Source organism: Mustela lutreola, chromosome 8 (genome assembly GCF_030435805.1).
Source record: "Mustela lutreola isolate mMusLut2 chromosome 8, mMusLut2.pri, whole genome shotgun sequence".
Lineage (NCBI taxonomy): Eukaryota > Metazoa > Chordata > Mammalia > Carnivora > Mustelidae > Mustela > Mustela lutreola.
In genome coordinates this window covers 97392981-97404308 of record NC_081297.1, presented here as the reverse complement: position 1 = coordinate 97404308, position 11328 = coordinate 97392981, and the positions used below count along the sequence as shown (strand labels likewise).

The following is an 11328-nucleotide window of genomic DNA, read 5'->3' as shown; positions in this document are numbered from 1 at the left end:
GCCAGAGCGAGATCCTGTAAGGAACAATCCTAGTCTACTCTTAGGAAAGTTCTGTTGGTGGAACTGAATGACCAATAAGAATCTGGTTACTCAATTTAAAGTAATGTCAGGATCTTTAACTCCATGACAAGAATATTCAAAGGGAGAAATTTACGTGATTTCCTATTGCTAGATCTACTTGTGTAATCTTTACATCAAAGAAAGTATTGGATATAGCAGAATTTCCGATGTATAAATTGCTACATCAGTGAAGTAATCCTAATGCTTCATTAGGATTAAATGTATTGGTACTGGGAAATGTGTACTCATACACTTAATGAGACTTTTAATTAAACACTAGAATAGGCATGTGATATGTGCTCAATAAATGTTAAAATGTTCCCCACTAAATCAAATCATTAAATTGAAAATTGGTAAAGTTCCAGTCACTTATTTTGCCTTTTCTTTCACAAGCAAACTTCAGGATAACAAAATAAAAGGTGGCAGTTGCTTTCTAAAATATAAAAACAGATTATGTGATAGCAGTTATACAAACTTATATACAAGACAAAATCGCATAAAACTATACACACTTACAAATAAGTGCATATAAAACTGGTGACATCTGAATAGTTTATGGATTGTATGAATGTCAATGTCTTGGCTTTGATATTATACTCAAATTGTGCAATATATGACCATGGGGAAAACTGAGTGAAGGGTGCCAGGGAACTACCTCTATTGTATTAATTTTACAACTTTTGTCAATCCATATGCATTGCAACATAAAAAGTAAAAAAAAAAAAGAGAGAGAGAGATTAACTAGAAGATTAACTAGAAGATTAACTAGAAGAAAGTATAGTTATTATAGTTATTCTCTTTGTATTAGCGCCAGCTATCTTCATTTCCCTTTCTCATATCTCAGCTACACTATCCTCTCTCTAACATGGAGCCTACTTAAAAAAAAAAAAAAAAAAGAAGGACAGAAAGAAAGAAAAAAAGAAATAAATTCAGAGACAGCGGATATGCTAAATATTTTCAAATCAAAGCTCATACAAGTCATGGCTCATCTGTTATAACATTCTTTCTTGATGAATCAGGACTTGAATTGATTACAATTGGTACGCAAGAAGTTCACTCTTTTTTCCCCTGTGCTTCAAAATGAACTTTTATTGGTTGATCAGTGGTAGACTCATTCATAAAGACCTATCTTAAGAAAAAAATAAAGGAATTAAAACAAAAGAACAAATACTGAAAAGGGGCCAATAATTTCCCAAATTTCATCTTTCTAGAAATTTAGTGTCTTGGATTTCCTTTAGATGATCATTAATCTTCATTTTATACCACATTGTTTTTAGTAAAGTTGGCTGCACTCCAGTATCCAAATTGGACACCAATCAATTCAAATCAATCAATTTGTCTTATCTACTAGCCACAGAATTTGCATCTGGCCTAATCAGTATCAGCAAGATGGAGATGGATCCTTGGATAACTCTTTCGAACTTGAGGAAAATAAGCTAGACACAAAAGAGTTTGTAGTATATTGTTCTAGTTATGTAAATTTCAAAAATGGTTTGAATTTTAGCATTTTTCAGTTTGCATTTGAAGTGAAGATAATTTTGGAAGCAAGATGGAGGTGATATCTGGAAGGAGAAAGAGAGTAGTAACTAGGTAAGGTAAGGAAAGATCTTGAGGGTGCTGGAAATGTTCTATTTCTTGATGGGAGTGGTAGCTGCAGGTATTTCCTTTGATAATTCATTAGAATTTTTGCTTTTATTACATTTCAATATGTATGTTTCATTTTATTTAAAAAAATGGGAAGAAGAAATGTGTGTTGAATTTTTTCTGTCTTATTTAGGTTTTGTTGTGAGGTATGTCTATTATCTATTTCTCACTTTACAGTAACTACAGCTCTGTATTTCCAAATCTAATTTATCCCACAAGCTCATGCTCAAATTTCAATTTTAAAATGAGTCCTTTCCTTATTTCTTTCTGAAGTTGCCTCTTCCTTCTCTGTTTCTTTGTTCTGCTCCAGGGTGGATTGGGAATAGATTCAATGATACCTCTTCTGTAATGAAGCACAAGTGAGAAAGAGCTGGGGTCTCCTATGATTTCCAGAATTTTAGTATATTAGAATAGATAGAGAGTAGAGATCAATCGATATTTTCTCAAGCTGAGTGTCACACATTTTCCATTCAGTGATATTGAAAAATACCTCAACACTGAGCTGAATACCTTTGATTTGGTTGTTAGATGTTGAATGAACTTTGAAAAAATTATCTGGTTGTTCCTTTTACCCTAAAGTAGTTATTATAGAACTGACATAAGGTGCCTTACCAAATTACATGAATAACATGAAATTCAGGTTTCTGGGAAAAGGTTAAGAAACTCTTTTTTTTAATTAAAAATTTTTTAAAATATTTTTATTTATTTGACAGATAGAAATCACAAGTATGCAGAGAGGCAGGCAGAGAGAGAGGGGGAAGCAGGCTTCTCGCCAAGCATAGAGTCCGATGCGGGGCTCAATCCCAGAACCGTGGGATCATGACCTGAGCCGAAGGTAGAGGCTTTAACCCACTGAGCCTCCCAGGCGCCCTGGTTAAGAAACTCTTAAGAAAATTAACAATGAATAAAAATTGACCATTAGTAAATACTAAAATACAGATACTTGTGTTTCTATGAAAATAAATTATTTTAATTATGAATAAAAAATACATATTCAGTGTTCTTCCCAGATGATGTTTCATTTAAATAAAGTGAGTAGGTTCATGTTTCATACTTTAGGTGATTAGAGATAAAATAGGTAATCATAATTCTAACATGTGGCTTCAAAATAGAGTAGAATTTCATTCTTATCCATTGTTTTATGCAACAACCAATTAAACTTTGAATCACAACTATTTTAACTCATTTCTACCATTTGTTTTAAAATAATGGGTCCTTTTTGCATCTCTGAAATAATATGTGGAACCATATTAGAGGTATGAATATAAAAACTAGTCCATCCTTTTAAGAAAAGAAGTTCTTGCTATGTCTGCATTTGACACTTTAGCTGACTCCAGAAACTCTAAGACAAGTGCTTTATCTACATAGTTTCATTGAATTCAAATGTCCGAAGATGGGACTTCTAATTACTTAGGAAGAAACTGTTGCTTAAGGCATTTATGTTCTGATATATCCTAAGATGAATACACTTTGATGGTAATTTAGAAACCATGAGTGAATGGGCAGAAAGAGAGGGAGAGGAAAAGGGAGAGAAATGAGTCATGTGATTACTTATTTATTATAAGAGAAAATTGTGCAGAAAAAAATAAGAGAAAATCCTGTTGGAGCATGAGGCTAAATAGCAGAATCAGATGACATTCATTTACTTTACTCAAAATGCAGTGAGCCCTAAGCAAATCTATGACTCTGTGTAATTGGGGCTGCTGGGGCTGGGACTTATTTCATATGTTCCACTGTGTTTCTAACCAGGGCTTTATGAACTCCTACCATCTTAAGTCAGACATTCGCTTAGTACTTGGTTTGGGCAGGATGACTCCACTTTCTCTCGTAATTTGTTAAGTGTCAGGTAGTTCTGGTGCTCTTCTTAGTTCTTTTTTTTTTTTTTTTTTGAGTTTACCTCAGGTAACACCAAGGCAGTTTTATAGAATTGTCCTCAAGGTAGAGCCTCAGGGTGTGAAATATGAGACAAGAAAACAAAGGAAACAGGGTAACAATTCATCTCTACCCAGATTCCCAGTAAACTCAGGGATGAAAACCATAAATTTCCCATTTTCCAAATGAATTTAAGTTGATTTTGATATTCACATATTTAAAAAAAATCCCTCTCATTTTCTTTTATGATAATCAAAGGGTTTGCATTACACATGTACTGTGGTGATTTCCTGTGTTGTGGTTCCTGGAACACTTTAGAAGCTAGTGACTTTACTGCTTCTTGTTCATATGATACATTCACCTATAGAAGATTCGAGAACATTGTTCAAATAAATAATTTTTCTTTTTTTTTCCTTTTAAATTTCTTCATGCATAACTTTTGGATTATTTAGCTTCCAGCTCAGCTCCGTGAACCAACACACCACCATCCTTCTTGATTAAGCACGTACTGTGTGTTGCCAGCATCGACACTGGAACATTCCTCATGGCAGGTATGTGAGTTCCGAGTCATAAAATTTTTAAAAATGAAATGAAAGAGAAAAGGCATCTCAGGGATATGGCTAATTTCATGGTAGCGCTTTTAGGAAGAAATGGACATTTTAGGCTTTCCATGTGTCCGTGCTCTCCACTCCTGATTCTTTATCTATAATTTAGAAATGATTTTGTGAAACTTTTCCAGCAGGTTTAAAGAGTGACTTCTGACAATGATAAGCTCTAAACTCTGAATGCAAACTGAATTTACCAGATTAAGTTATGAAAAACATAATGCTAGCACCGAAGTAAATTAATGACAATGCTTACAAGTGTCCTTTTAAAAATTTACCATTTGTGTTATGACACTCTAAGTCACCTAGATTAATAGTATGTCTGTTAGTGACTCTTTGGGAGAGTGCTAATGTTAATGCCACATCTCCTAACATTAATTTGTTTTAGAGTAAATGTCAAAAAGCAGTAATTTTTGGTGTGAGAAAGCGTAATGTTCTTGAAAAAAAAATGGCTGCTAATATATCCTAACTTAATGTACAGTGAAATGAATCCAGGTCCCCAAGGTATTACCCATATGTCACATCAGGCTGGGAGTGTTCCTCTGTCTTCTCTTCCTTATCAAAAAACCTCTACAAAACTACAAGTAGCTGGACATTTCGTAGGTAGAGAATGCACTGAGGTGACTAGAAGGGCACATTTCCAAGTACTATTGCTGCAATGATAGAAGATGCTAAGTAAAAGAATCTGGGTCTAGACAAACTTGCATTTGATTTCTGACTTGGATACTGACTAGCTTTGATACCTGGAGAAGATAACATTATTAATGGACCTGACGTTTTTTTATCTACTTAATGGGAATCATATTATCTTGTGCTTCTTGTTATGTAAGCCTATAAAACACAACTTGATGCCTACTGATGTCTTCTTACTCTGGATCTCTAAGCTTCTTTGTGGAATTAAGAAATAAATGGTAAGTCCACTTTACTGGAACAAGACTGGTAAAGGAGAAAATTTATAGATAATTTCAATAATGAATAAATTACAGCACAATAAAATTTGGGTATTGGAGCAAGTTATGAAGGGAATATTTTCATTTTCCAGTGTTTCATTGGCAAGATTATTGGGTTATCAAACCAAAGAATGTTTTGGATTCTCTCTCACTGTATTACTTTTAAGAACTTTGTTCTTTAAATAATCACTGTATTTCTCTTTCACTACAGCTTCTCAGACCACTCCATGGAATTTGATTTCTGGCATCTTAGGAGTAACATGCCTTATTTTGATGGCTACTATGGGAATTTTGTTGAAAAATTGTAAGTTTTTCTAGTCAAGTTTGTATAAAAACCATAACTTAGGTAAAACCATTCAATAATAAATGTTTCATTTTACTAATGTGTAATATTTTATTATTTCATAAACTTGTATTTAATGAAGTAAATTTTTAATCATTTCTTACAGTATATCCTAAACAAAGTATTCCGCCAACATTGTCACCAGATGAAATCACTGAAGTCCAGAAAGGTAGGTTCCATACTTGGGAAAGTCTTAGTTTTGGTAGTTTCTTGTTTTTCTCACACTGAGCATGATGGAATAGTACACTTAAGAATACGGTTTTACCTACTAATTGTAGGATAGCCATTTTTCATTTTTCTCTAATGTAAAAAGCATTAAATTACATTGAACATGGGTCATTTACATATTTAAGTAACAAGGAAAATATTAACCTGAAATGACATTTTTTTTCCTATATGAGTGCTCATGTTTAAGTAACAAATAAAAAAATAAGGTACAGTAAATACTATGGTTAATCCTAATTACCTGCTGGTTTGCTCATAGCTCATATTTTTATATCTCTTCACCTCTGCTTCTGCTTCTTGCATGACTCAGAATATAGTGCAGATATTTCACTTACCCAGTGAAAGCCAGCTCAAAGTCCAATTTTTTAAAATATTTTTTCCAAATGATCTCCAAATTGTCTCACCATCTTCTGTGATCATATTTGTCTTTTTTTCCCTTAACATTTTTTCCATCCGTATTGCAATTTTTTAAAATTTATTTTTTATTTTCAGCATAACAGTATTCATTTTTTTGCACCACACCGAGTGCTCCATGCAATCCGTGCCCTCTATAATACCCACCACCTGGCACCCCGATCTCCTACCCCCCGCCCCTTCAAAACCCTCAGATTGTTTTTCAGGGTCCATAGTCTCTCATGGCTCACCTCCCCTTCCAATTTACCCCAACTCCCTTCTCTCTATCTCCCCATGTCCTCCATGCTATTTGTTATGCTTCACAAATAAGTGAAACCATATGATAATTGACTCTCCCTGCTTGACTTATTTCACTCAGCATCATCTTTTCCAGTCCCGTCCATGTTGCTACAAAAGTTAGGTATTCGTCCTTTCTGATGCAGGCGTAATACTCCATAGTGTATATGGACCACATCTTCCTTATCCATTCGTCCGTTGAAGGGCATCTTGGTTCTTTCCACGGTTTGGCGACCGTGACCATTGCTGCTATAAACATTGGGATACAGATTGCCCTTCTTTTCACTACATCTGTATCTTTGGGGTAAATACCCAGTAGTGCAATGGCAGGGTCATAGGGAAGCTCTATTTTTAATTTCTTGAGGAATCTCCACGCTGTTCTCCAAAGAGGCTGTACCAACTTGCATTCCCACCAACAGTGTAAGAGGGTTCCCCTTTCTCCACATCCCCTCCAACACATGTTGTTTCCTGTCTTGCTAATTTTGGCCACTGTAACTGGTGTAAGGTGATATCTCAATGTAGTTTTAATTTGAATCTCCCTGATGGCCTGATGTCGTATTTCAATATTATTGACATATAATGTGTAAGTTCAAGGTAATCAACAGGTTGATATGATACACTTATAGTTGCAAAAGGATTACTACCATAACATTTGCTAATACCTCTATCATGTCACAGAATTACCATTTCTGGAGAGGTAGAGTCCTCAAGATCTACTTTTTTAGCAACTTTTGAGTACATAATACAGTATTGCTAACTATAATCATAACCGTGTGCATTAGATCCCTAGAACTTATTCACCTTCTAACTGGAAGTTTGTCCCCTTTGACTAATATCTCTCCATTTACCCCACCCTCCAGCTCCTAGTAAGGACCACTCCACCCTACACTTCAGAACCGTTCACTTGTCAAAGATTTGAGTACCTACCATGTGTCTTGACTTTTATCACTGAGGAGAGTAAATGTTCAAGACACTATCACTGGGAAACTGTGCAATATCAGACTTCAAGCTCATTGTTTTATTTATCTCTATTTTCAAAATAAAATATCCAAACATCGGAATTCTCCAATTTGTGCTATATTGTTTTCTGACTCAGGAAATATGCTAAAATATTTTCCTTTATATATCTCTTTCATCTCGCTTATTCTTATTTATACAGCAGGGCTCAATTTGGGTCATTTCCTCCAAAAGGTTCTTCAGCCACCCTCCAATTTACACTCTGCTACCCAATGTTTTAACATACTGACTTACTCTTGTGTATATTTACCAAAATTATCATTAAATTGACTTGATAAATGATTGGAAATTATATTGTTCTGACTCTATATCTCGATTAGGAAAAAGCATCATGTCTGACATGTCACATTAATAGCACCTGAACTATAGTATGTGTAGTAGATTCTCAAAGAATATTTGTGGAAAATAGTGAAGAAATAACAAATGATTTTTGAATGAGTAAATAACATTGAAAAAATTGAATGTCATAAGTCATTTTTCTTTTATCTCTTAGACTTTGACTGTTGTTCTTGTCCAAAAGGCTGGATTGGGTACCAGTGCAACTGCTACTTCTTTTCTCGTGAATTGAAGACTTGGCAGGAAAGTCAGAGATTCTGTGCTTTTCTGAATTCCAGTCTACTTTGGTTCCAAAACAGAGATAAATTGGTATGTATTTAATTCTGATTTCCTACATTTTCTTTGACCTAGGAAAATATGCTATCTAAATAAGCTGAATACTTTAATTTGTCTTTAATTATAGTAAATGGATGGTTATTATTTGAACTGACTTGCTAATTTGCTATATCTTGAAATAATCATTATAAAACCTACATAAAATTTCTCAAAGATTTATATTATAGGAATAAAAATCAAGTTACAGTCCAGATAAAGTACAAGGAACATTTTAGAGAGAATTCAAAGAATGAATAATGGGCCATTATTTTTACTCAAAGACTAATAAAATAATTTTATGATTTTTAGTTCATTAACTGGGCTTATAATTTACTTTGTAATTACATTTTTTGTCATCATTCTGGGATTTAATGTGCGATAAGTATGGAGGGTCTGATAAAAAAATTACACAACTTAAGAAAAAGTGAAAATTTCTCTAGCTGCATTATGAAACTATCTTGAGTATAAGTTAAGTAGACTATATCTATGAAATTTATCCTCCAGATACTGTTGATGTGGGATCAAATTTGATTGTAATCTTTGAAAACTCTTACTTCCTTCTAATGTTTTCTATTCCTTGAAGAAGTGGTATTTTGTGACATTTATTTGTGTATCATAAATGATATTTGTGGAAATTAGTGAATAAATAACATAAGGAAGAAAGCATGTAACTGTACTTTCAATAAGGAAGAAAACATGAGGCATGTGACTATGTTTTTTAAACTGGACATTAAAAATGATTTCAGTTTCTGTGATTAAAAAGTTAAATTTGATGCTGACACCTTCTTAAAAGTATATTATTCCTGAAATACATTCAAATTTGATTAATATATTTGTCTCTGTTTCCAATCAGCATTTTATGAGCTCCAGCACATATTTTTACTGGATTGGACTCCTTTACCATAAGGACAAAAAGGCCTGGCTGTGGGAAGATGGCTCTCCTGTCTCCCAAGATCTGTAAGTTTCTGGCAGTCAAGTTCCTTTTTAGCCCTGCCCTGCCGTGTCCTGCCCAACCTTCCCTTCCCCTTCTTTTCCCTTCCCTTCCCTTCCCTTCCCTAACATTCCCTCCCCTTCTCTCCCCTCCCCTCCCTTCTCTTTCCTCATCTTTTTCTCCTCTCCTCTTCTTTCTCTTTTAGATCTTTATGAGTTTATCTGTAGATCTCGCCAGATACTGTAACATCTGGGAGCATGTAGCTAGGATAACCTATCTGTCTTGAAAATATAAAAAAGAGAGGCAATCTAATAATTTTAGCTCCACCTAGATCATCCAAATTTATGCTTAAGTGACATGAAGTTAGTGTACTTGTGACCATAAAACAGTTTTCGATTTTTTTTTTTTTTGCCTCATACAAGCCCTTGGATGCCTACGTGCATGTACAGATGCTTACCTTCACAGATGCTGTTCAGGGAAAATAGCATATTATTTTCTTTACTCTTCTTGAGTCTGTTATTTTCAGCATACTCCCATGTTTCATATAGTCTGTGGTTATTTTCTGTATATTTGTAAACTTTGGTTCTCATTTTTATTCATAAACATTGGATTTGCAGCCTCAGACAATGATAAATCTTATGCTTGGATTTTTTTTCCCAGAGTTGATTATCCAGTATATCTTTAAACAAAACAGAAGCATACCATATATCAAAACCATTAAAAACAGCAAGAAAAACATGAAATCCTTGGCCTTAATACTGTTGATTATTGAGGAAGTAGCTGAGTTTTTGTAATACTGTGCTTTGAAATTGTGAAAACATGGCTCTTGCATAAAAATCAATCGACTCAATATGTTAATATCTCATTCAAGTGCTTTAAAAATTCTATCATTTCATAAAAAAACACTATCTTTGAATAGTCTCATTTCCTTTTCTTATATGTTAACATTTTATTTTTCATTACAGATTGCCATCACTTCAAAAATTAAATACAAAGAAATGCATAATGTATAGCTCAAGCCAAGGTATTTTGGATGAACGCTGTGATGATGAAAGTCGTTTTATATGTAAAAAAGAGCTTATTTAAGTGTTTCTTGGAATGGGGGTGGTGGGCAGTGAAGATTCAGTAGTACTAAGAAATGACTTCACCTCTTACATTATTGCTAATTATCTACTTCTGGGATCTGTAAAATGTTTCAAATCAAGTCTTATGATACAATTTTCATACATTTGAAATCATGTGCTTTAAAATTGGTGAAATTTGGGGCAGCTGAGTGGCTCAGTCAGTTAAACAGCTGCCCTCAACTCAGGTTATAATCCTGGAGTCCTGGGATTGAGCCTGGCATCAGGCTCCCTGCTCGACAGGGAGCTTGCTTCTCCCTCTCTCTCTGCCTGCTGCTCTGCCTACTTGTGTTCTCTATCTCTCTATCAAACAAATAAATAAAATCTTTAAAAAATAAAATAAAGTTGGTGAAACTTGTGCACCTATATCTGCCATAACAGTGCACCAAGGTAAGGAATTTCAGGACTATTGTGATTTAATGGATATGTTCAACATTAAATTTAACATATTTTATGCATATATCCTTGTGAATTTTTTTGAAGAAATTCAAATAAAATAATTTGCACCAAATGATCTATATCAATGTCATTTCAGAACTTTGTAAGTCATAGTAAATTGGGAAGTCCCATCTTCATCTTACTTTTCTGGAACTTAGTTTTTTCTGGATATCTATATATCTCTATGTTTCAATTTAGAGGTTTAAGTGTCATATGACAGCTCCCTCATGTGCATCATCAGACTTTAGAGGGGAACATGTTTGTGTTCTTCTCTTGGTGGTCCTGAGTTCTGCAAAGTACTTTTGAATCTTGGGCCAAATAGGTGGTTCCCATGTGATTATTTTTAGATTTCTCAAGGGTAAACGGAATCCAAGCCTGATCAAATAAATTTATAATACTTATTTTTCTACCCTACATGTCTTTCTTGCCTTATGGTTATCCATCAGTAAAAAGTCACTGAGATGTAAATTGAAGATCTTATTCTCCAATCAACCCCAAGCCTTTTTCTTAAAAGTTATGTGTAAAATATTGAACATTTTCCTTTTAATGTTGGGGAGGGAGTAACCCATTTAACTGAGGGGTCCTGAGTGTGTCAGAGAAAGGGTGGGAGCATAAAAAGGTCTGTTGCCTGTGACCTAGGGTTTTCCTAACCTCACAAATATCAAAAGCCAATTCCACTTTTAAAAACTGTTGCATATGCTTTTAAAAAAATTTATATTGAAACATCTTTTTGTTTTCTATTTCAATTAAAATATAACAATTAAGAACCTCAAATTGATTC

General features: G+C 34.0%; 1 protein-coding gene across 3 annotated transcripts; it reads left to right on the top strand.

The window, feature by feature from the left end:
* The first annotated feature begins 3875 nt into the window (after window positions 1-3875).
* On the top strand, window positions 3876-10620 carry KLRD1 (killer cell lectin like receptor D1). 3 transcript variants are annotated; one of them, XM_059186129.1, is made up of 7 exons: window positions 3879-4127; window positions 5012-5092; window positions 5343-5435; window positions 5581-5643; window positions 7900-8051; window positions 8911-9014; window positions 9954-10620. In XM_059186129.1, the coding sequence occupies exons 3-7, from the start codon at window positions 5405-5407 to the stop codon at window positions 10072-10074; spliced, it is 471 nt and encodes a 156-aa protein (XP_059042112.1). In that variant the 5' UTR covers window positions 3879-4127; window positions 5012-5092; window positions 5343-5404; the 3' UTR covers window positions 10075-10620. The 3 variants fall into 3 exon arrangements, with proteins under 3 accessions (XP_059042111.1, XP_059042112.1, XP_059042110.1); XM_059186128.1 differs by lacking the exon at window positions 5012-5092 and having other exon boundaries at window positions 3876-4127; window positions 7927-8051; XM_059186127.1 differs by lacking the exon at window positions 5012-5092 and having other exon boundaries at window positions 3880-4127.
* Window positions 10621-11328: the final 708 nt, after the last annotated feature.